The sequence below is a fragment of the Sturnus vulgaris genome, chromosome 16 (assembly GCF_052056855.1).
Source record: "Sturnus vulgaris isolate bStuVul1 chromosome 16, bStuVul1.hap1, whole genome shotgun sequence".
Lineage (NCBI taxonomy): Eukaryota > Metazoa > Chordata > Aves > Passeriformes > Sturnidae > Sturnus > Sturnus vulgaris.
In genome coordinates, this window is record NC_142258.1 from 2,298,403 (window position 1) to 2,323,291 (window position 24,889).

General features: G+C 62.9%; 1 protein-coding gene across 1 annotated transcript; it reads right to left on the minus strand.

Annotated features, from left to right (window-relative positions):
* Positions 1-372: 372 nt before the first annotated feature.
* On the minus strand, positions 373-23,540 carry MYO15A (myosin XVA). Its single transcript, XM_088174376.1, has 65 exons — positions 23,408-23,540; positions 19,860-23,266; positions 19,029-19,111; positions 18,748-18,811; positions 18,548-18,657; positions 18,261-18,335; positions 18,023-18,113; positions 17,879-17,884; positions 17,463-17,566; positions 16,889-16,952; positions 16,691-16,804; positions 16,352-16,513; positions 16,142-16,255; positions 15,988-16,046; positions 15,643-15,766; positions 15,466-15,561; positions 15,243-15,374; positions 14,909-15,034; positions 14,663-14,740; positions 14,117-14,271; positions 13,953-13,998; positions 13,700-13,824; positions 13,375-13,492; positions 12,680-12,855; positions 12,528-12,612; positions 12,222-12,275; positions 11,984-12,065; positions 11,770-11,900; positions 10,789-10,884; positions 10,464-10,699; positions 9,797-9,975; positions 9,612-9,684; positions 9,285-9,476; positions 9,042-9,136; positions 8,864-8,952; positions 8,658-8,784; positions 8,476-8,537; positions 8,298-8,361; positions 8,075-8,213; positions 7,779-7,869; positions 7,599-7,695; positions 7,277-7,398; positions 7,124-7,183; positions 6,834-6,909; positions 6,410-6,525; positions 6,207-6,325; positions 5,985-6,126; positions 5,653-5,764; positions 5,419-5,493; positions 4,826-5,031; positions 4,625-4,758; positions 4,491-4,545; positions 4,319-4,391; positions 4,020-4,093; positions 3,864-3,946; positions 3,559-3,689; positions 3,324-3,418; positions 2,821-2,898; positions 2,495-2,591; positions 2,241-2,401; positions 2,007-2,140; positions 1,765-1,898; positions 1,303-1,436; positions 967-1,107; positions 373-887 (listed from the first exon to the last, which is right to left on the minus strand). Exons 1-65 carry the CDS (start codon positions 23,538-23,540, stop codon positions 786-788), a joined length of 10,308 nt encoding a protein of 3,435 aa, XP_088030502.1. The 3' UTR covers positions 373-785.
* Between the last annotated feature and the right edge of the window lie 1,349 nt (positions 23,541-24,889).

The following is a 24,889-nucleotide window of genomic DNA, read 5'->3' on the forward strand; positions in this document are numbered from 1 at the left end:
CCCGCCCCGCCGCGCACGCGCCGCCACCGCCCTCGGCCCCGCCCCTCTCGCGTACGTACGGACAGAACGCACGACTCGACCCCGCCCCCCCGCGCGCGCTCACCGGCGCCGTTAACCGGGAGCGGCAGCCCCGCCCCGCCCCGCCCTGCGCGGCGCTGATTGGCCGGGGGGCGGCCGCGAGCGCCGCGGGCCGGCGGCTGATTGGGTGGTTGGAGCGCGCGCGCGCGGCGGCGGCAGGGAGGGAGGGGCCAGGAGGTGGCGGCGGGCGCGCGGCGCCAGCGCCCCCTGGCGGACGCGGTGAGCGCGATAGGCGGGCGGGAGTGACTGAAGAGGGGCACGGGGAAACTGAGGCACGGGCGGGATGGAGGGGAAACTGAGGCACCGGAATGGGGACAGAGGCACTGGGATGGATGTGGGAAACTGAGGCACCAGGATGGGGAAACAGACACGGAGATCGCTGGGGAAAACTGAGACACCGGGATGGGGACAGAGGCACTGGGATGGATGGGGGAAACTGAGGCACGGGAATAGGAAGCACATGGTGATTGATGGGGAATCAGACACGGAGGGCAGCATCTCCCCTGCAACACAAAGCGAGCGCAACACAAAACCACAGACACTGAGTCATGCCGAGCTCTCGGGCATGTATAAACCCCAGAACAACAATAGGTTGGTGACGGGGGGACAGCGGCCCCTGGCCACGCTGGGGACACCCCATGGTCGCTGCACCCTGTGTCCCCCATGCCGGGGGTCCGGGGTGCCGGGGGTCCGAGGCCGTGGCGGGCTCAGAGCAGGGTGATCTCGCTGGGCGGCAGCGTCAGCCTCTTCTCCCGGGCACCCAGCAGCCTCTCCATGTGCGCGGCCACCACGCGGCACAGCTCCAGGCCCTGGAGAGGGACACACCGGTGGTCAGTGGCCGTGCCGCCCCTGTGAGAGCCCCCCGCGATGTCCCCAAGTGTCCCTGACCTGCTCCAGCTGCAGCTGGGTGATGCCTTGGGCCAGGAGGTCTCCCAGTGTGATCTCCACATAGGGATAACTGGATCCAGCCGTCGGCCGCTGCGTCCGTGTGGACTGGATCTCGTTCAGCGAGAACTTGGCGATGAGTTCCTGGGAGGGGGACAGGGGGGTAGCCAGTGTGCCCTGGGAACCCCTCCAAGGGGACCAGGGATCCCAGCTTGGACAGAGCTTCTTGTGGAAGGTGTCTCTGCCCACAGCAAGGGGGTGGAACTGGATGAGCTTTAAGGTTTGTTCCAGCCCGAGCCATTCCATGATTCCACGTGTCCCACACAGCCCCACACCTACGTGGGTCTCCTTGCTGAGGAAGTTGAGGCCGTTCTGGTTGATGGCCAGGATACAGGGCGAAACGATGGCGTTGTTGCTGCAGCTCTGGATGTAGAAGAATGACGAGCCGAACATGGGGTAGGCACTCAGCAGCCCTGCAGGGCAGAGGACGGGGTCTCAGTGGCTGCTGCCACCCCCATCCGCCCAGTCCCCAGGGTGGCCTGCACCCAGGACCAGCCAAGGGAAATGGGTGCCCTAAATGGGTCCTGGAAGCAGCCTGTCCTGTCCTGCCAATCCCTCCTGCCCTCCTAGGCTGTGTGCAGGGACAAGGGCTGCCTGTCCTGGCAGCATCCCATCCCCATCATCATCACCCTCCAGGCAGCATTACATCCTCATTAGCACTATGTCCTCATTAGCATTGCATCTTCTCAGCATCCTCTCCCTGTGAATGTCACCTCTCCGTCCCCATCACTGTCCCCTCACCCAGGAACTGTGCCCTGGCTTGGTGGGCGCTGAGTGCCTGGGCTTGCTGCACATGCTGGGTCACCATCTGCAGCCAGGACTGCGGCTTCAGCAGGCGGAAGAGCTGCGGAGGGACGTAGTCCTGCATCTCCCGCCTGTGGAGAGCCCCAGGTCAGGGCCAGCGCTGGCCAGTGGGTCCCAAATCCCACGGGACAGGTGTTTCCCCCCCCCCCCCCCCTCAGGTGCCCTGTCCCCTGCCATACGCGGTGGGGAGGTGGTGGCGGTCCTTGGCTCGGTGCTGGAGGGCAGCCAGCTTGGCCACGTGCGGGAAGTGCTGCTCTCCCGGCCTCGCCGGCGGCAGGACGGTGAACAGCCCCTTGAGGTAGTCAGGGAGCACCTGGGGTGGGGGACAGAGCACAGGGACACGCTTGGGGATGGGGCACGCTCTGAGGGAGACAGGGAGGTGGCCCTGGGGGAGGCTGATGGGGTGGCCCGACCTGGTTGTAGTGGACGGTGACGTAGAGCTCGTTGTCGAACTTGAGGGGCTGGCTCCAGACCACACGGCGGCACCAGAAGGTGTAGCTGGTGTCCTGGAGCTCCGTCTCGGCAGCCACATCCAGGATGTATTCCCGGCGGGTCAGTGGCCGCACACTCTGCCCTGTGCCACCCAGGAGTCTGAGTGTGGCCACCACACCACCTGCATGGCTGTCCCATCCTGTCTCGTCCTGTCCCATCCCTGCCAGCTCCTCACCTCTGTCGGTCACCACGAAGAGGATGTATTCCTCCAAAGCTTCTGGATTCTGCAGCCCCATCTCACAGCACAGCTCCTCGATCACATCCAGAGCCACCTAGGCACAGGGACAGGTGGCTGGAGCACTGCTGTGCTCTGGGCCACCGACTTTTGTCCTGCATTGAGGCTCATCCCAATGATGATCTGCTTTTCCCAGAGGATGAAGTCCCACAGCAGGGATAGCCAAAGGGTGCATCCCCCCCCATATCCACACCCTCTGGGTGAACAAAACTGAGGTGTCACCATAATCTTGAGGGGCACTGAGCCTCCTGTCCCCTCTGGCTCACCGAGCACGTCTTGATCTTGAGGTGTCTCTCGATGCCACCGGGCAGGAGGAAGAGCTGGCGCTTGGCGCTGCGCCCGGCCTGCATGGAAGGACATATTGGGGTGCAGGGGGGTCCTTCACACAGCAGAGACCCACAGGACACCCCAAATCCTGCAGCTATCCCTAAGGAACCATCCCATTTGGATCATCTTGTCTCTTGCCCATCCTGTCCAGCTGAACCATCATGCCCCCACTCCACGTCCACAGAGCTCCATGCCCACTGAGGACCCTTGAAGGCTCAAGGTACCCCCAAAGTGCTGAAGAGCACACCCTAAGAAGGGCTGTGCACTCTTGGGAAGATCCTCAAAAAGAATGATATCTGTTCCAGGGTGATGTCTGAGGGAGATCCCAACCCCACAAGGGCAACCTGACCCCATGTGGGTACCCAGAACTTCTGGGGGGAGTTTCTCACTTTGACACCAGCCCTGTTCCACCCCACCAGCACCCACGAGCCGCTGGCCTCACCACCATGGCCTTGAGCTCCATGCTGCTGGGGAAGAGGCTGCGGCCACCGAACTGCAGGGTTTTCCTCAGGTTCTGCTCGCAGGCTTTGGCGATGCCTGGCAGGAACAGGGACTGGGATGAAGGAAGGGGCTGAGCTGCCACACTGGCTCTGTTAGAGCTCCTCCTGAGCTCTGTGACACCTGGGGTGTCCTTCCCCACCGTGCACCCAGCACCCTGGGGTGTGCACAGCCCCTACCGTGGAAAGGCAGCTCCGGGTGCCTGCTGGCATCCTGCAGGAAGGCCACGAGGAACGGCCGGAGCACCTCAGAGCACTTGTAGTAGGCAGCGAGGATGTAGAGCAGCCTCCAGCCCCTCTGGCAGCTGTCCCTGTGGGAACAGCCAGGGCTGATCCCCTAAGCAGGGCCAGGGTGCCTGTGGTGGCAACCAGCACAACCCTCTGCAAGGATGAGGTCCCTGCGTGTCCCCCCAAGCTGGAGCAGCTCGGGGACACAAGTGTCCCAGTGCCAGCCTCTACTGTCCCACGTGGGTGTAGGGACTCACGGCTTGGAGCTGGTGTTGTTGGTGATCTGCTTGATGATCTGGCAGTACACCTCATCCCGCAGGACCTCGTGCTCTGCACACAGCTGGGGGACAGGCACAGCTGCCACCTCTCTGCCACCCCCTGCCCAGGATTCACCACCCCAGTGATGGATTTACCTTGAGGATGGTGCAGACGGCGTCCAGCTCTGTCTGACCCCGCAGGGGGTGGTCACCCATGAACTTCATCACAGCTGGGGACAACAAAGCCACACGGTGACACAGCTCGGCATGTCCCTTTCCCAGGGACATGCTCTCCTGGGTGGACACATCCTGGGCACATGGAGCAGTGGGACCAGAGCTAAACTCCCCTAGGACACCCCCTCTGCCCATCCCAGTCCAGCCCCACCCTCCTCCAAGGACAGGGCTGGGGATGGCTGAGGGACGAGGGAGGACAGGACACTCGTATCCCTGCCTACCTTGGAAAACTTCAGCAGCCAATTTGTTGAGGCCACCATCCACAAATTCAATGAGTGACTCCTGAATAGGAATCTAGGGGGAGAGGGCCAGCTCTGGGACCCTGCTGGGACTGCAAAGAGACCTGCAGGTGACAGCAGGACAAGGGCACCCCAGGACTGCCCTTCCCTATACCTTGGTGAACGTCAGCATCTCCAGCACACTTGGCACCTTCATCCCACGGGAGTCCCTGGCAGAGGGACAAAGGGAGCAGGTGGGCACAGGTGTCCCCACCATGGCATGTCCCTGTCCCACCGCTGGACACTCACGTGGTCCCACGTCGTGCAGCACGGAAATGCCGCTGGGCAAAGGCCAGCATGGGACAGGCCCCGGTGACATCCCTGAGCTGCTCCACACCATCTCCCTCCAGACCCTCCACACAGATGGCACTGGCTGGGGACACCTGCAGAGCGGGGCAGTGGGCACCGGGCACAGCCAGCACCAGGGGACCGCCCAGGGCCAGGACCCACCTCGGTTTTCCTGTCCAGCTCCTGGGCAGCAGCAGTGGAGGCCACGGCCACAGCCACGGTTGCCGAAGCTGCCACTTTGCCCTGCTTGTCCCTGGGCTCCTCTTTTCTCTCCGCAGGCAAATGGACGAAGTCGGGCGCCGCCACGGGCTGGACGTACTCGGCAGGGAAGAGCCCTGACCTGCCATGGATGGCCCCAAACTTCCACCCTGTGCCAGACAGATGGTGGGGATGGCCCCGGGCTGGCAACCACGTGGTCACCCCTAAAATTGTCTGCCTGGTCCCTCCTGCCTCTGCACCCCCAGCCCTTTTCAGGGATCTGGTCATGGGTTTTGCCTGGAAGCAGCTTCAGTTTGGCATCACTCAAGGGAAAGGTACAGACCAGGGCTCACAAAGCCTGTCACCTGAGGGACATGGGTGGCGCCAGGGTGGGACCTGCAGGAGAGCATCTCCCTGCATCAAGTCAGTGCCAAAAAGACCCCAAACCATCCTGCTGAGGGGGGACAGAGGCAGGACCCTGCCCTGTGCCCCAGACTCAGGAGGGGATACAGCTCAGCACACACCAGGGACAAACACAGGGACAGTGTGGCACCCACCAAAATCCTGGGTGTCTGTCTTCAGCTCCTCCAGGTACATCACCTTCTTGCGGACCACACAGCCGTAGTAGTGGTCTGCAGGGACACCATGGGGACACCATGGGGACAAGGGGTGTCACAGGATGCAAGACAAGTGCACAGCCACCTCCAGGGCAGGGCAAGCCATCAGTCTGCTGCCCCTGTGTCCCCCATCAAAGGCATATTGGCATGGGCGGGGCTTTGGGGATCCCTCACCTCTCTCAGGGTGCTCCAGTGACTGCAGGTGGATGATGTCCCCTTTGTGGAAGCTGAGCTGGCCCCTGTCCTCTGGGCTGTAGTTCCTCACGGCCACCACATACTGGGAGTCCTGGGCACAGGGGGTCTGGCACAGCCCATGTAGAGACACCCACACCCCACCCATCACAGGGGCTTCAAGCACCCACAGCCTCAGGACCATTCCCACAAATCCAGCCACTGTCTCATTCATAGGGTGCCCTCCTCTGCCCATCCCAGCTCCCCAAACGCAGGCACACGGGCAGGGTCTGACCCCCAGGACAAACCCACCCTGGCCCCAGGGCTACCCCCACCTTCCTGAGCTCTGTGATGAAGTGGTCGACCGTGACCTTGACCTGGGGGGCTTTGGGGGAGAAGAGGATGAGCTTCTCGCTGCGCAGGTTGAACTCCAGCATGTTCCTGGATGGGGTGGCCACGAAGAGCACGTCGGGGTAGCTGGGGCAGGGCGAGGGGAGGCTGAAACACTCGGCATTCTGTGGCACCCACAGCACCCACCCCACCCTGGCCACCCCTACCTGTAGGCACGCAGCACCCGCAGCTGCTCCCCGGAGACATTGGTGCCCTTCACCACCCGCAGCAGCTTGATGCCAGTGTGGGACACGGCAAGGATCTGCACACCCGTCCCCACGCTGCCCTGTGGGCCAGGATAGCACCTCAGCAGAGGGGCACGGTGACACAGTGCCCCCCGGGCTGGCCTGCCACACAGCTGGACCCTCACCGTGGCAGGGAAGAGGCGGGAGAAATAAACCTCGCAGCCATCCCGGGCTGCGGCAATGATCTCCCTCTTGACATTCTCGGTGGCCACGGGGCTGAAGGAGTCCAGTTTGTTTTCCGCTGTGGGGAGGGGGAAATACCTCCTGTGAGCACCCCCTCCCTGCAGAGGATGCGGACAGAGTTCCCAGGGAAAGCAGGGATGCTCGTGCCCTTCCCATGCCAAAGACAGATGTGTGTCCCCCAAGCAGCTGTCTGAGACCTGACACAACTTGTGATGTTGTGGAACACTAAATTACAGAGGGGTCGTTGCTTTTGGAGGTAAAACGACCCAGGGTTAAGCAGAGCCAGTCCTGGCTTGGAGATACCCAGAAGATGAGGACAGGCTGGGTGTGAGCCCCCAGGCAGGGAGCAGCAGGACACAGGGTTACCAAAGAGGGATTTCAGACGGAGCCGCTCCTCCTGGCTGATCCTGATGCAGGTATCAGACAGCACATCATTGAAGATCTGGGAAAGGGAGTGAGGAGCAGGAGAGTTGTGTGGGGAGAAGCAAAAAGCCCCCCCAGCCCCAGCTTGCAACAGCCCCAGCTCCTCCACAGCAGCTCAGCAGGGCTTCCCCTGCAGGATGGCCACAGTGGGATGAGTAAATCATCACCCCACTGGGGAATACCCCATCTCCCAGGGGACGCCGGGGGGCTGCGGGGCCAGCTCGGTGCCTCACCTGCCGGAAGATGAGGTCGAGCAGCAGTGGGTTGTTGATGCTGTCCTTGGGGTAGAAAACCTGCCAGGAGAGAGACCAGGGCTTGGTGTAAGCCCCTTTATCCCAGTAGGACCTTGGCACCAACCTGTCCCCGAGTGTCCCCATAATGTGCACCTCCTTCCGGATGAATATTTTCCAGGGCACGTTGTGGTAGGTGTAGAAGTCCTCGCTGCAGCTGCGGTGCAGCTGGGTCTGGACCTGCTGCGTCTCGGACGGGAGCTCCCGTGAGACAAAGACTGCAAAGGGGCAGAAAGCCTTGAAATCCCCAGGGGGAACCACCAACAGCTGCCTCCACCTGGGGAAACTGAGGCACGGGGAGCAGCTCTCTGGATGAGATAACAGCACACAGCAGTTATCCCACCAGGCATCAGCCGTGCCACTGGCAGGGCAAAGTGGCTTCCTCCACCCCCAGTGCCACAGCTGTGCCCGGCAATACCTGGGGGCCGTGTGGCTGCAGGACGTCCTGGGGGTGTTCGCAGCTGGTACCTGGCACTTGGCACCGGCTTCACTGCAGCCACCACCTCCTTGGGCCCCTGCGAGGCACAGAGGGGCTGTGGTCAGTGCCAGTGACACCCCCAGCCCAATCAGGGGGACACAGGGATGGCCACATCCCTACCACAGCTGATGGCACCCGGGCTGCTGAGAGCTGCTCCTTCAGGATCTGCATGGCTTCCTCATGGGGGTCCAGCTTCTTCCCAAAGAGCTTGCTGCCGAGACAGCACCCGGCATCACCTGAACCCCAGCATCAGCTGCACCCCAAAATTCCCTGTACCTGACACCACCTGCAGCCCCACCACTGGGTGCATCCCATCATTCCCTACACCCCATCATTCCCTACAGTCCGGCATCAGGACCAGCACGAGCAGCCCCAGGCAGGAGAAGCCCGAGGCTTGGCTGGGGGCCCGGGTGTACCTGTGGGGCTGGGAGCTGCGCGGGGCTGGCTGGCACTGCCGGATGATGTTGCGGATGTCGTGCGTGGGCCGCGGGAAATGCTCCGAGTTGAGCCGGGAATGCCGCACTGGCTCTCCCGGCCACCGCTTGGCCACGGCTGCTGCGGAGCCAAGCACACGGCTCAGTGGCACTGGCTCAGTGCCACAAGCCCCTGTGGCCACCCCATTACACCGGGATCCCTTACCGCCTTTCTGTGAGTAGGGCCGGGGGTGGGGGACATGGGGTGGTGTCCCCTCTGCTGCTCTGCCCTGCAAAGGACACAGGGCTATCAACAGCTGGCACCTCCAGCTGCTCCCATCCTCAGGGGCTGCCCCAGAGAGGCAGAGAAGGAGCTCGACCCCTCCCGGCCCCGTGGCACTGACCGAGGGTCCGGGTGGCTGGTTGACATCTGCCCGGTGCTGTGGGGACGGGTCTGGCTTTGTATCTGTGTCAGCAAAGAAGAGAGCTCAGAGCTGTGGGGATGTTGGGGTGCAGGGATGTTCCCCACAGACAGGGAAATCGAGGCAGGGAGCTGGGTGGGATGTGGGAGTGCTCAGGTGCTCACCCCTCGGCTGACGTGTCTCCGCAGCCACGGGAGGCTCGCTCTGGTTGGCATCAGTGCCACTGTCCCCCCCTCCCACGCCACCTCCTCCCTTCAGCCTCTGCGAGAGGATGGATGGCTTCTCCAGCTCCTGGGGGACAGGGGTCAGGGCGCAGTGGCCAAGCCACCTGCACCCCAAAATGCGTCGGGTAGGGGGACACCCTTCTCACCCCATTGCCGTAGGAGAGCACGGGGTCAAAGAGACTGTCCAGGTACCGATCCAGACCCTTCTGGCTACGTGGCTCCCCAGATTCCCCATCTGTGAGTGACAAGGCATGAACCACTGGCATGGCAGGGCTTTGTCACAACGCTGGGACAGGACAGGAGTTGGGGGGAACGATGCCATACCATGGGGGTGATACGCCTCCATGGAGGGCAGTGTGGGGGCTTTCACAGCTGGGGGTGGAGGCACTTCATCCAAATCAAATCCGTGTCCCAGCACCCTGCAGAGAGAGAGGATGCACTCATCAAGCACCCACTGGGTGCCAGGTTTCCCCTCAGGAGCCCACCCACCCCTACCAGCAACCATCCAGCTCGGTGCCAGGGCTCCCTCCACCAGAGTGGGGCACCCATCCCTGCCCGGGTACCTACGGCCGGCTGTCCCTGCTGTGGCTCTCAGTCCCATCCCATGCGATGAGGAAGCAGGATTTCTGTCTGGGGAAGCCCCGCAGCAGCTCCAGGTCGGAGACAAGGTCCAGGACATAGTCGTGCCCAGCCAGCTCAGCCCACTGGGCACCCGCCTTCATAGCCACGGTCCAGCCACGCCAGCCCTCTGCCAGCCCTCTGCCAACAGCCAGGCACTGGGGATGGGCACAGGTTCCACAGGGACACCAGGGCTCCCAGATCTTGGGGACACCGAAGACAACCCCAGGTGACACTGTGACCCACTGAGTGGATGGGTGGCAAACCAGCACATACCTGAGCTTCAGGACATCCCCCGCCAGATCCTCGCCTGTGCTCCAGGAGTGGATGGGGCAGGAGAATTGGTCACCTGGGGAGGGACGAGCGGTGAGCAGGTGCCACCAGTCCCCCCTGCCCGTGAGGGTGGTCACGCTGGGACCGACCCTGGCCAGCACCACGCCCCAGCACCACGCTGCCCTCACCGTTGAAGCAGTGCAGGTCGAGGGCCATGCTGGCCTGCCGCCGGTTCGCCGTCCACTCCAGCAGCGAGGGGGGGAAGGTGCGGGCGGCCGCAGTGCCCAGCTGGGAGCGAGCCATGGCGTGCATCAGCTTGCGCTGGCACACGGGCTTGTAGCCAGCAAAGGCGTAGTCAGACACAAACCTGCGGGAAGGGAGCATGCTGCAGGAGGGACGTGGGCAGGATCATGTGTGCCAGGTTGGAACAGGGGACCACAGAGGGATTAAGAGTATTCCTGGAGGGATCTCGGCAGCATCCTGGCTGCATGTGCCAGGCTGGCCCAAGGCATCATGGAGGGATCTTAGAGCATCTCTAGGGGGACTTGGCCAGTATCCCTGGGCACATGTGCCAGGCTGGCCCTGGGGAACCTAGAGGCACATGGGTACATAGGCCATCTTGGCCAGAGGGATTCTGAAGGAACCTCGGAGCATTCCCAACAGGACTTGGCCATGCGTGCCAGGCTGTCCCAAGCAATCGTGGAGAAACCACCTGGGGCCTAGGCAGCATCCTCAGCCATAGGTGCCAGGAGAGCCCTGAAAAGCCCAGCAGTATTCCCAGGCATGAACACCAGCCTATTCCTGAGGGTCCCAGCCATCCCCTATTCCCCATTCCAGAGCCCATCCCCAGCTCACTTGAGCAGGTACTTGTCGAAGGCGGCGGACGGGGGGAAGGCGCTGAGGCAGGTGGCCAGCAGCAGCCAGCCCCGCTCCTCGTTGTTGACGTTGGTGTTCCGCCAGACCTGGTTGGCAGCTTGTGCCAGGAGCTCGTCCCGCAGCCCTGGCACTGACAGCCCCTTCTGCACGATGTAGTTGCCAAAGAGGGTCTCCTGTGAGCCGCCCAGCCCCGGGTCCCCCATGAACCGCAGGATCTGCCACAGGGACAGCCAGGTCCTCCCTCTGACCCGGGCACAGAGCGGGCAGGGGACTGCGGTGATGGATCCTGTGCCATCCCACCTACCAGCTGGAAGAGGCTGAGAGCCTCGTGGCACAACTCCTCATCCAGCCGGGTGAGGGGGGCTTTCAGTGGGGCCGTCAGCATCCCAAATGCCGGTTCCTGCGGTGACACCCGCACCCATGGCTACCTGGGGACAGCCTCAGGCCACGAGGGGCTGGCCCCATGGTGCTGAGCATGGTGCTGATGCTGGGTGGAGCCTGTGGGGCTGCCAAAGGGTGAAGGATGGGGCCAGCAGCCTCCTGGGAGTGGGGCAGGGTGGGGATCAGGCTGTGCTGGCAACACCAGAGGTGGGTGGTGAGGTCCTGGCACACATTGCCCAGAAAATGTGGCTGCCCCATCCTTGGAAACGTCAAGGCCAGGTTGGACAGGGCTTGGAGCAACCTGGTCTAGTGGAAAGTGTCCCTGCCCCCATGGCAGGGGGTGGAACTGGTTGGCCTTTAAGTCCCTCCCAACCCAAACCATTCTGTGTTTCTATGCCAACACCTTGGCAAGGCTGAGAGCCTTATCCAGCCCCGGTGCTGTCATTCAGGATGCCGGGGACTGGGAAACACAGGGCAAAAATAGGGATGAGGAAGAGGAATGGGGCAAAGTGACCGTGGGTGGGGCCGGGGTCCCGGGAGCAAAGCGACCTGGTCTCCCGCCCCAGCGTTCCGGATCCGCCCCGCGTCGGGCGTCCAGGAGGGCTCAGCGGGTCTCTCTCCGATAACCTCAGCAGGGTCCCCCCGGCCTCTGGAGACGACAGGAACCCACGGGGAGGGAGGGAGGTGGCAGCCAGCTCCCCACAGCACCACAGCCACCCCGGATCCAGCCTCTCTTGCTACGCGTGGTGTCCCCAGGGTGGGAGCCGGGGCAGAGCCCCGTGGGACAATGCGGGGAGCCACCACGGGGACCCTGAACCTCACTGCTCCACCATGACCGGGGTGCCAGGGACTCCCCAAAAGCTGTCTGCCCGTCGGGAAAAGCTCCCCGCGGCGCCCACCTTACCTGGAAGTGGCCCCGCACGTACTTGGCCATGGGGTAGTCGTTGATGTCGAGCGGGAGGGTGAGCTGGGGGTCGGGCTGCAGCGCCGGCGGCGGCACCAGCACCACGCAGCCGGCATTCACCTCCCGAGCGGCTGCGGCACAGCGGGAAGCTACGGCACGGCCGTCGGGAGGGGGACAAGGGGCTGGGAGCGATGGCGGTGCGGGACCCGCTCACCTGCAGCGGCCTCCAGCAGCCCCATCAGCTCGGCCGGGATCTCCAGGTGGGTGACATCCACCACCTCCCTCCGCGTCAGCTCCTGCCGCCGCAGCACAGGGATGCTGTGTGCCGGTCCCTGCCCCAGCACCCACGGGTGCCGCCGCCAGGAGCACAGGGATGGGCAGGGATGAGGGCACAGCAACACGGGCAGCACAGGCATCATACCTGTGCTCCCAGCAGTGCTGCACATCTTTACCTGTTTCATCCTCTCCTTCTCCTCCTCGGCCCGCCGGCGAGCATCCTCCTTCCTCTGCAAGCAGAGCAGCCATGCTGAGTCTCACCAGAGGAAGGGAGACCTTGAGGCATCACGGCACCCTGGGTTGCCATTGACCCCTCCCCAATATCAGCAGAGTTTTCACGCCGAAAAGGCACTGCTCATACCCAATGGGACATGGAGGAGGTGATAGGGTGGGCTCACGGTACGGGGATGCCACTATGTCCTCTTCAGACCCACCAGTGAACATGCAGCAGGGTGGCAGCGTGTCCCTGGACCCCAGCTCACCTTGAGGTACCTCCGGCGGTTCACGTAGATGTGCACCAGCGACCTGAACTTGATGAGCGTGTGCCGCATGCGCCGGTACCTCTGCCTGCAGAAGGGCACCGTCACCCTCTGCCACCCACCAGTGCCCACCCGCCACCCCCAGGGGCCCCCACCTGGCCAGGTATCCCCGCGCCCGGCTCTGCAGGAGGACGATCTTGCGGCGCAGGGAGCGGAAGCGCCGCTTGATGAAGAACGTGCGAGCGTAGCGCTGCAGCGTGAGCGCGGCCAGGTGATGGGCACGGCATCGCTTGCTCTCCAGCGCCTGGTACAGCTGCTCCTTCAGGAAGAGCTGGGAACAGGGGTGAGGCCATGAGCTCCCCGCCTTGGCCACTGATGCCTTGGGTTTTAGCTTTAATATTTTTCAGAATCTCTACTGCTTAGTGTGTAACTCTGAAACTTCATATTAAGTGTTAGTAAGTTCTCTTCACAGGGTAGTTAGACAAAACAATTCGTTTCTAGCTAGAAAATAAAGAACAACTGGTACCCAAAAAGCAGAAGCAAAGGCAAAAGGAAGGGGGCAAGCCAGGGGGCTGATACTTCATAGCCTGGGTCTGTGGTTGGATAATTGATCCCAATATGTAGATGAACCAAAACTTATAAAAGTGTAAAAACTCATGACCAGGATCCATCTTGGATTTGATTTGGATGTAGTCCCGGCCAGGCTCTTGCACTGCCCAAGGTGTATCCTTTCAATAAATACCTATTTTATTCTTTTTGCTCTGTCTAGTCTCTGGAAAAGTCAGCCTTTCCAGGCAACACCACCACCCCCAGGGCATCACCAGAACCAAGCCCCCTCCCGGGACAGTACCTTGGTGACACCAACATAGTACATGCTGGGGTTAACGGGGCAGAGGCTCCTCAGCATCTCCACACAGTTGGCCCCATTGGGAATGACATTGGACCACATATCAACGAGGCAGCGATACCTGGGTGAGCCCATGACACTGTCACCACACAGGAGCCCTCTGGGACAGCAGCACAGACCCTCCCCGTGGTGACAAACACCGCGCCTGGAGACGCAGCTTCTCCCAGGGCTGTGTATTCACACGAGGGGCTCCCAGTGTGGGGGAACCCAAACCCAAAACACCCACAAACTGGGGTCTCCCCTCACTGGGATGGCAGCACTCAGGTACCTGTCGATGAAGACGAGGAAGGGGATGCGGATGGGGAAGCCCTCCTTGCGGATGCGGATGGTCTCCAGGATCCCCGAGTACCGCAGCTGCGTCCTGACCACGTCGGCCTCGAAAAGCCCCGGCTCCTGAGGCAGGGATGGGGAGAAGCATCAGTGACTGCAGGGACAAACCCCCACACACCATGTGCCCACTCCCAATGCCAGCAGGGCAGGCAGCACAGGCACCAGCACAGGCAGGAGAGCTCCGCTCTCACCTTCTTGTTGTTGGGTTTGATGCAGCGCACAAAGAAGGGATTGCACCTGTGACAGAGAGATCCTGTCAGCCACAGGGAACAGGGGACAAAGGCAGCCCAGGCACCTCAGGCTCAGGTCTAGCTCCCAGGTGGATGGCCTGGCTGCCCACCCTGCCCACACCGACCTCTCCATCCTCTCCACCAGCTCCAGGAGCGACTGCTGGAACCGTGCAGCCACGGTAGGAGCCTTGTACCGCCGTGTCCTGGTGCTGCTCCTCCTGATGAGGCTCCTCTGCCGGGCCATCACCTGGGCGTGGCCGAAGAAGAGGTTGGCCACCACCTGGGGGAGAAGGAAAGTGCAGAGAGGAGGAAGGTGGCCGGGATGGTGCAGCTCTCCCAAATCCTCTTCGCAGCCTGGCCACTCCTTTTTTGCCCACTCCTGAGCAAGTTGCATCCCCTAATTGTGGCTGGATTGCCTGGATAGGGATGGAGATGAGGATATGGGTAATAAAAAGCACAGGAACAGCCCATGTGTCTGATTGTGCCAAATGCTTGAGGGGTCAAAGAGGACCCCATGGGTAGAGCCAGAGGCATCCTCTGCTTCTGGTCCCCCTGGGCTTCACCGGCCATGGGGACATGCTTGGAGACATGGAAAGGGATGTATGGAAGGGGGCTATTGGGCATATATATGCCCAGTGTCACTGCAGAGCCAGCCCCAGGCAGGGCCCTACCTTAGTCCTGCTGCTAATGAACAGGTCCAGCACATCTTGACGGACCTGGTCATAGTTTTTATCCAAAAACTTGTGAACCTGGCAAAAAGCAAAACCTCATGGTGAGGAGCCTGACAGGATGACAGGGTGAGGCAAGGAGCTCCAAGACCCCAGCCAGACCCCCAGAGATGCATTTCTCTCCTTGGTGCAGGATCAACCTCCTCTTTAACCAGCCTTAACATCCCTGCTGAACCCAATGTCACACACCTGGTAGGTCACCTTCCCTGCATAGTGCTTGATGGTGAACTCGGGCAGAGGCATCTTCGGCTTTGTGTAGAGTGGGTTTGTCCCATGGTGGTAGTGACACTTCTGGAGGAATGTGTGGTCAGTGGCCTGGGAAGAGACACAGGAGTGACACACAGCTCAGCTCGGGCAATTCAGCAGCAGGTTGGAACTAGGTGATGTCCAAGGTCCTTTCCAACCCAAACCATTTTGTGATCCCATGATGTTTCTATGATACTTTGGGCTTATCCAGCCTGAGGAACCCGGGACAATGGTGATTCCCCAGCCACAGTGACCTCATCACTGGGCAGCCCCTCACCTGTGGGAAGCAGCTCTGGTCATCCAGGATTCGGAGGATGCCGTAGGGTTTTTGGGAGATGAGGTCAATGCAGGGCTGGTTGTCACTGAAGGGGATCTCCTTCCACTCGATCTGCTCCCGGATATACTCCTCCTGCAGGGTGGGCACCAGGTCAGCCCTGTGCCCCCGGCCCACAGCAGTGCCCAGCACCTTGGCAGAGCCCAGCACTGCCCACCAGCCCCACCTGCTCCTCCTGGAACACAATCCTGTTGAAGAAGAACTGCAGGTACTCATTGGCGTAGTTGATGCACAGCTGCTCAAAGCTGTTGAAGGTGAGGTCCTGCAAGAAGGAAAACCCATGGAGCCTGGGAGGATGGAGCTGGGATCGAGCCAGGATGGAGGTGGGATGAATCCTGCTCACCTCGAAGCCGTAGATGTCCAGGATGGCGATGGAGAGGGCCTCCTGCCGCGGGTACACCAGCTTGTTGATGCGGTCCGTGAGCCAGCTGAAGAGCAGGGAGTAGAGGGTCTTGGCAATGGCATCCCTGGGAAGGGGAGAGATAAGTGCTGGAGCTCTGGAACGGCACCAGTGTACTCCACTGCCACAGCCAGCACCCACCACAGCATCAGTTTTAATCACCACAGTCTGATCCATACTGTGGGACCTGACCACCCCCTTTCTCAGCTGGCATTTCACTTCCCAAACCATTCCTGGGGGGCTAAACCCCTCCACACTCTCCTGCAGTTCAACCCTTGTTCCCTCTACCTGGCATCCACAGCGCTTTCAACAGTCAGAGGGGTAAAAATCTTCTCCCGCTGCGTTTCCTGGTTGGGAAATAGCATGATGGGGTTTCAGCAACATCAGCCATGGTCCCCAGGAGCCAGACACCCTCTGCCAGGCTGTCCCCCCCTGCACTCACCGTCACCTTGAAGGTGATGGCTTTCTGCAGGCCCTCAGGGGACACCTGCAGCAGCTCAGCCACCGTCCGGATCTCCGTGGCACTCACCACCGTGGCCACCTCCTGGCAGTCGGTCTGCAGCACACAGCGATGCCGTGGGATGTGGGGATCCCCCAGCGGCCACATCCCAAATCACGCCCAAGGAGCACAGCTCGGCTCCCCATGCGGTACCTCGTATTTCTCAAAGTAGACGTTGCCCAGGTGGAGGACGGAGGAGAGGATGCGGAAGATGCTGTTCTGCTCATCCACGCTGAAGTTCAGCACCTCCATGGTGTTGAGCAGCCGGCGGAAATCCTCAGCGTCGTCCTTGCCAGGAATCTCGCAGTTCCCACCCTGGCACAACCCCCTCAGTCCATCAATGGATCCCAGGGTGGGGTCAGCACCCAGCATGGGGGGGTCACCCTGCCCTGGGCATCCTCCTCATCCACATATTGAGGATTCACCAGCACCCTGAGGTTGGGCAGCCCTCCAAAAATAAGTTGGGGGGATGCTGGGGAGGGGACACACTACCTGGTTCAGGTAGTAGTAGGTCTCAGCGCCCTGCAGGCAGTACCGCTGCCGCTGCTGGGACGGCAGCCCCGCCAGCATCTCGTAGAAAATGTGGTAATTACGCTCACTCTGGGCCTGGAGAACAGAAGACAGAGCTGGGGAGGGGGTGGCAGAGGGGACAGAGTGGGGAGCAGAGCCCAGGACCCCCTCACCACACACCTGGAAGACCACGCGGGACTTCTCCAGCAGGTACTGCGAGGTTATGGCACCGCAGATCAAACCGCTGCAGGGGTGAGAGGGGGCACCTGGCTGGCAACCTCGGTGTGGGCAGGCGCTGTGGCCCCCCCAGTGCACCCGTCCATGCCCCAATGCCCCCCAACAAAATGGGGGGTCAGTGCTGCTCCCCAGATGCCCCCTGCTAGGGACAGGTGGGCAGGAAGAGGTGTCTGCACCTGGCTCGAGCACTGCACTCCGGGGTGATTCTGGGTCACCCACTTGTCAGGATCAGAGGGGCTGAGAGAGGATGGGATGGGATGGGATGGGATGGGATGGGATGGGATATGAGGACAGGGATAGGGACTGGGAATGGTCAAGATGCCAGCCAGGTCACAGCATCCCTGCCCCTTCTCCAAGGACAGCCACCTGTCCTCAGGTGACATCACCTGTCCAACACCAGGTTTGTCCCAAAAACATCCCCGTGTTCTCCCAGAGCCAAGTGACAAAGGGCTGGGTTGGGCAGCAGGGTACAGAGGGTGGGAGCAGCCACACACAGGTGTTACTCAGCGTTACTTACTCCTCCAGAAAGATTTCCACAAATTTCCCAAACCTGCTGGAATTGTCATTCCTCACGGTTTTGGCGTTGCCGAAGGATTCCAGCAAAGGGGTCGCCTCCAGGATCTGTCGTGGTGATGGGGAGAGCTGGGGGGGTCAGCCTGGGCACCCGACACACTACGGGGCATCTCCAAGGCTAGGACACCCCCTTTGTCATCCTGCCACCCCATGCTCCATGCAGACACCCGTGGGTTCCCAAATTTGAGGTCTGCACCACAGCCAGGTTAAATGAGAGAGCACAAAGACTTCATCTGTGTGCATGCACTGATTTCCTGCTGTCCCTCCCGCCTTTCCCCTGCAGCTGGGACGCCATGGCCAAGATGCCAGCACGATTCTCTGTCCCCCTGAACCATCCCAGCCCACGTGTCCCCTTGGTACCTCGATCTGCCATGGTCCAGATGGAAGTGTTGGGAAAAAGAGAGAGCAGCAGAGCCGTGAGAAGGGATGGAAGAGAGCGCTGGGAGGTGGGAGAAGAGGATGGGGACATGGGGACTCAGGGATGTCCCCAGGGCAGCATCCTACCTGTGGGGCAGTGCTGCGTTTCTGGCTGACGGCTGCCAGGTAGCTCAGGATCAGCTTGGTGGCTTCGGTCTTCCCTGATCCACTCTCCCCACTGAAACACAGAGTGAGGGCATGGCTGGGGCCATCACCAGACAAACAAGGAGTCCAAACCACCTCAAATCCCCGCAAGCCAGGCTGGCGGCAGCACCCAGCAATTAGGGTGGTGTTGATTAGGGGGCACCCCAGGGGGCTGTCCCACCTGATGACGATACACTGGTTGTGTTTGGCATCCATCACTTTGGAGTAGGCGACGTTCGCGATGGCAAAGAGGTGCCTGGGGTGGGGAGAAGTTAGTGGGGGTGCGGTGCCACGCCGGGCCAGCACAGGGACCCCAAAATGCCCTGAGCATCCCCATGCACAGACACACCTGCTCCAGCACTCAGTGACCGAGGGCTCCCCAGGGTCTGAGCACCACCCAAGGGTGGGGGATGGAGGGTGGGAGTGACCCCATCCCCAGAGGGCATTAGGGGACAGCCTGGTACTCACGGCGGGTTTTCACCCAGGGCTCTGCCTTCGTACTGCAGCACCTGCTCCTTCCCGTAGATGTTGTAGAGCCGGTACGGGTTCACTGACACCAGGATGCTGCCGATGTAGGTCTGCCAGAGAGAGAGCCGTCAGAGGGTGATGACTCCCCAAAGACCCCCCACCTACAGTCTTTGGGGGATGCTGTGTCCCCCTAAGCTTACGTAGATGAGCTGGCGCTCGAAGCGTGTCCGGATGTTGTTCAGCACTGCAGCCTCCTGGAGGTCCCTGGCATGGAGCAGAGGCTGAATTAGGGGGTGACAGAGGGGCAAGGGAGTGTCTCCTGTCCCCAGAGTCTCCTCAGCATCCCCAGGCCCAGGAGGCTGAAGTAGATCCCATGCTGGGATGAGATGGGGTGGGGTAGCAGGGTCGGGGGTATGAGGTTGGGAGCTGCAGCTACATTGTCCCCCTCAGCACTGAGGCATGCAGGGACAGGGACACTCACTCCAGCTGGGTCATGTCCTCCAGCCCATCCTCCTCCTGTGGCTCCTGGTACCGCACGATGGGCAGGCTGCACAGTGACTGCATCTGCATGGGTGGAGCAAACACTCCATCACGGCAGCACCCTCAGATGTCCCACCCCATAACCACCACCACCCCAAACACCATCTGCGACCCCAAACCAGGGGACACACAGTCAGCGATGGCAGGAACCCCAGGAAAACACCCTACAGCCCCAAAAGCCAGCAAGAGCATTGTGTGTCAGGTGAGAGCAGCAGTGCTGGAACACAGAAACATGAGGCAAGGCCACCTTGGGGCTGGTCCCAGGAAAACTTGGCTCTGAGAATCCCGGTCCCGTTCACCGTGGGCATCACCTTCAGTGGAGGTGATGGAGGGGGGCTGAGGCCGCTCCCCCCGGCCACGTGCAGGGGTGACGCTGGACAGGTGTCACACGGGAGCCTGTGCTGGCACCCGGCCAGGAAAGCAGACACCCCGCCGGGTCACCGTGCCACCCGCACCTGTCCCCGCCGGATCGGGTCTCTGCATTTCCATACGCCAGAATCAAGTGTCCCCAGAGGGGCCACTCGTGGGGGGGACACACAACAGGTGATGATCCCTTCTTCCAGTCTGCTCCCTACGGGAGGACCCCTGCCAGCACCCAGACCATCCACAGCCATTTACCCCCCACTCTGGGCACTGCAAACCCCTCTGCACCGACGTCTCCGTGCCCGGGAGAGCCACCAGGCACCTTAACTCGCCACCCTGTCCCGGGTCCCGCCATGTGCCAGCTCACCCCCGACTCCATCCCCCCGAGGGGGCTCCCCGCGGGCGTTACCTTGCTGCGCCAGGGCTGCTTGCTGCACAGGTACCCGTCTGCCCAGGGGTGCCTGTCCCGCCAGCCGCCCGCCGGCGAGCGCTGGCACAGGTATCGGGCGATGTCGGCTCCCCACTGGCCCGCCCACCGCCGGCCGCGCTGGGTGGGCTGCTGGGGGAGACCCTGCTCGGTTGTCCAGGCGTCGGGCATCTCCCGCACCCGCACGACGTGCTGCGTGGACCAGTGCTGCTTGTACATGCGGGATGCGCGCCGGAAGGAGCCCAACCTCTGCACCTGCGGCGTCACCACCGCGTAGCGCCCCGCGCCCTCCTCCCCGGCCGCCCCGTCACCCTCGATGGGCTCCGCCGGCCCCGGGGGACGAGCGCCGTGGCGAGTGACGGCCGGAGAGCCGGGGGCTCGCCCGTGGGGTGGGGGGAAAGCGGCACGACGGGGCGGTGAGGGGCTCCGGTTGCCACGTGGGTTGGAAGGGAGGATGGGGCGCCCGACGTCGGCCCAGCCCCGACGGCCCGAGGGTGGGCTCGGAGACCTGCGGGTGCTCCCGACCCGCCGGGATGGGCGCCTGGGCAAGGAGGGCGAGCGAGTGGAGGGATGGCGGGTGGGTGGTGAGGAGGAGGGGGTTTTGGTGGGGCCAATGCTCCTTACGAGCAGCGAGGCCAGGGACTGCGCCACGGAGCGCCCCTTGGAGAGGCTGCGGCCCCCCACTTCAGCAGATGGCCTCGGTGGTGGGGAGTGCGGGGCCATCCCGGCAAGGGGCTGCCCGATGCGCTGGATGAAACTTTTAGGGGTGCTGGGAGCGGAGCTGGGCGGAGGGGGCACCCCGGCGGGACCCCGCGGGGAGCCCTGCCAGTGGGGCAGCTCCTCATCCCAGGAGGGTCCGGGGGGGCCGAGGCGGCGGCTGCCGGGGCGGGACGATGGTGCCAGGAATGGGGTCCTCTGCAGCGGCTTCACCGCCTTGGTGGGGGGCTCGGGAAGCCGGGGCCAAGCCTGGGGGAGCGGCAGCCCGGGGGGGCTGCTCCGGCGCGATGACAGAGGTCTCCCCGCCGCGGGCCCCCCCAGGCGCCTCCCTCCCGGTCCCGGTGAGCGAGGGGCGGTCGGTGGCGGGGCGGGGGGCTCGGGGCCGAAGCGCCGGAGGCTGGCACCGAGGGAGGGGGATCGCCGTGGCCCCTCGCCCCGCGTGCTACCGGGGCGCGGACGGACGGGAGGCGGCGACGGGGAGCGCCCGGGGTTGGCGAAGGGGTTACGGAGCGACGGGCGGCGAGCAGCCCCCGGCTCCCGGGGAGGGGGCTGTCCCCAGGGAGGGGAAGAGTCCTGGCCCCCCAAACCGGCGCTCTCCGTCCCCGCCAGCCTTCGGCTGGAACGCCTGTAGGAGGGCTGGGGAGTGCGGGACCCCCGAAATCCCCCGGCACCTCGCGGAGGGCGGCTGGGAGGAATCGAGAGGGATCGCTGGAGGAACTGCCCCAGGGGGCTCCCGCACGCCCGCGCTGGCGAAACCCGGCGGCCCGGGGATGCCGCGGGGCCGGGAGCTGCCGGAGGCGGCGGCGGCTCGTACTCGTCGTAGTCGTCCTCGTCACGGGCAGCGGGCAGGTGGGGGGACGGCGGGAGGGGGACGTCCAGGCGGTCCCTGCCAAAAAGCTTGACCTGGGGTCGGGGGAAGAGCCTGAATTTCCTGTTGAGGGAGAGCTTGGAGGAGAGCGTCTCCCGCATGCCCCGGAGGGAGGAGGAGCTCAGGATGGAAAAGGGATACTCCTTCTCCTCTTCCTCCTCTTCTTCCCACTCCTCGGGCTCCTCGCCCTCAGCGATCTCCTCCAGGCCCAGGGCGTAGGGGTTGCAGGAGGATTGGGCGTGCGGTGCCCACCCACCCTCGCTGTACTGGATGCGATGCTCGGGGTACTCGCCCCCAGGGTATCCCCCGGCAAAGGGCTCCCCAAAGTCCTCGTAGGGGTCCCTCCTATAGCCGAAGGGCCCCGCTGCCTCCTCACCGTACTCCGGGTCGCTGCTGTACGGGTCGTACAGGCTGAGGGGAGACCCACTACCAAACTGTCCCTCATCCTCGAGCTCTGAGTAGCTGTAGGGGTGCCCTAGCTGGTCACCATCCTCCCAAAATCCCCCGTAGGAATCATACTCCTCATCTGTCTCATAGCCAGGGTAGTCAGAGTAGGGGGTCAGCACCTCATCCTCGAAGCTGTACCCTGCTGGGTAGGCTGGGCTCTGCATGTAGCCTTCCTCCTCCTCGGAGTAGTTGTGCCGGGAGCCATAGGCTGCATCCTCCTCACCGCTGTAGCCATGCCACGGGCCATAGGCTCCATCCTCCTCAGCATAGCCATGGTGGGAGCCGTACCCTCCATCTTCCTCCTTGGGTCGGTTGTGCCAGGGCACATAGGCTCCATCTTCCTTCCTGGCATATCCACGGCGGGAGCCATAGGCCCCATCCTCCTTGCCGTAGCCTCGCCGGCGGCCGTAGGCACCGTTCTCCTCCTCGGCCCAGCCGTATCGCGGTCCCGGCGGCACCGGCGGCACCGGCGGCTCCGCAGCCGCACGCTGGGAGCGCCGCCGGGATGGCCGCCTCACCATGCTGCCCTGCCGCGAAGTGCCGGCAGCCGACACCCCGACACCGCCAGGGATCCGCTTCATGTTGGCCCGGTGCCTGAGGATCTCGTCTTCCGCAGGGAACGGCAGCTTCTTGGCACCGATACGGGACAGCCAGGCCGTGTCAGTCGCCCGGCTGCCTCCCACCAGCCGCCCGCGCCGGGACAGCACCTTCCTGGCCAGCCAGCCCGTGGCAGCGGCCGCCTTGCTCAGCACCTGCGCCCGGGGCTTGAATTTCCTTTCCGGGCGCCGGCGGAAGAGCGATGCGCCGTCCTCGGGGTCCTGCCCGCCCCGCCGCAGCAGCAGGAAGGATGGCTTCGATGGTGGCTCCTTCTTGGCCTCCTCCTTCCCCTTCTTGGCCTCCTCCTTCCTCTTCTTGCCCACCTCCTTGAAGCGCATCATCAGGTTGGATGTGGACTTGAGCACCGCTTTGTTCTTCTTCTTCTTCCTCTTCTTGGTGCTGTGCTTATGCAGCCCCCAGAAGAAGCGGGATGTGTTCTTGAACTGCCCCTTCTTGGGCCGACGCAAGCCCAGGTTCTTGAAGCCCAGGAAGAGCTTCGAGGTGCTGCGGAGGCTCCGCTTTGCCCGGGCCTTCGGAGGCGCTGCCGCCTCCTCCTCGGCCGGGCTGGCTTCCACAGATTCTTTGGGCTGGCCCTTGGCCTCTGCACCCTTGGCCCCTTTCTTCTTCTTGTCGGTTGCCAGCCCCATCACCAGCTTGGAGGTGCCCTTCATCTTCTTGGTTGTTGCAGCATCACTCTCACCCTCTTCTTCCTCCGTCTCCTGCTGCACCTTCTTCCCACGGCCCAGTTTCTTTGCCACTCCTGCCTTGGGCAACCCCTTCTTCTCCTTCCCCTTCCCCTTCTTGGGCTCCTCTGCAGCCACCTCCTCCTCATCTTTCTCCTTTTCCTCCTCCTTTTCCTCCTTTTCTTCCTTTTGCTCCTCCACCACCTCCGTCTCCTCACTCTCCTCTGCCTTCAGCAGCTCTGCATCTGAGGCATCCTCTGACTCGTTGGGATCCTCCTTCTTGCCCTTCTTGCCATCCTTCCCTTTCCCTTTGCCCGCCTTCCCTTTGGGTTCCCCCTTCTTGCCGGCCATCCTGGCAGTGCCGGGCGCTCATGCTCCGGCCCCAGCGGGGCCCTGGGAGATGATGCCCTGTGCCGGCAGGAGCCTGTTCCCGGCTCCCGACCCCGCCTGCCCTGGCTGGTTATTTACCTGTGCCCGGGTTTGGCGAGGCACATGCCCGTGCGTGGCTCCCTCGGGCGCCGGTGGCCGCCCGCTTGGCATGGCGCTGGGACGGTGGGAGCCGGCCCCGGGGCAGCCCGGCGGAGCTGCTCCTGCCTCCCGCGCACCCCGCGAGTCGGCAGCGCGGTGCCGATGCCTGGGATCCGGCTGTAACCCAACCGCCAGACTCGCGGCGGCATGAATAATGTAAGGGATGCACCACGCCAGCCTTGAGACTTTTCCGAAGGAGCAGGGAAGGGCCCCGGCTGCTGGGAGCATCCCCCTACGGGGACTCTGCAAGGGCAGCGTCATTACCCCAAAACGGGACCCTGCCACCTCCCCAAGCCTCGCGGCTTCCTCTGCTCCTCCCTGAGCAGTCGGCCTCTTCCTCCGGTCAGCACGGAGACGGATGGAGCCCAGAGATTGGCACCAAGAGAGAGGTGAGAATTCTGCAGAGCCCAAGGCAGCAGTGGGAACACCTCCCAGAGGAGCGACGCAAGGGAGGGACCCAACACCAGAACAAATTCCACAGCCCTGCCGGGAAGCACTGAGGAGCCCAGAGCCCGCAGGGGCACTCCTCATGCCATGCCATGCCAGGTGGCAGGTATGTGCGGGGTGCCACCCGTGCCCACACACAGCTGGCAAGAGGGGTTGCATGTGCCACACGTGTGACCCGCGGCAGTGCCAGCAGCGTGTTTGTGCACACACGTGCCCAGGCGCGGGGTGACCACATCAAATGTTAATGCCAGGCCTGGATTCCTGCCGCTGCAGCTCATCAAAGTTTAAGCAGCAGCAGTGGGAACTCGCTGTCCCACATGGATCACCTGCTGGCAGCAGTGGGGCTGGTGTGGGCAGGGGCAGCACCCGCTGCACCCCCTTACAGGGGATGCATTTGAGGAGACAGAAGCATCCAGCTGTGCAGCAGCTGGCAGAACCAAAGAACCAGCAGTATTTGCTGGGCTGAACCCATTGGTCTCCCCCAGGATCAGGAGAACCCAAGGTTGGCATCTCCTGGCACTGTGTTGTCCCCAACCTTGTCCCTCCCTGCCACATCTACAGCAGAGAGGCATCCACCATGGTCCCATGGCTTTGCCTACTACGTGCATTCATTTCTGGGATAGACACACCCTGGTCTGCACAGATGGAGGCAGTTCTGGAGTGCAGGGTGGGATGAGAGGCGCCTGGCAGTCATCAGGAGAGGGTCTATGACAGAAACACAGGAT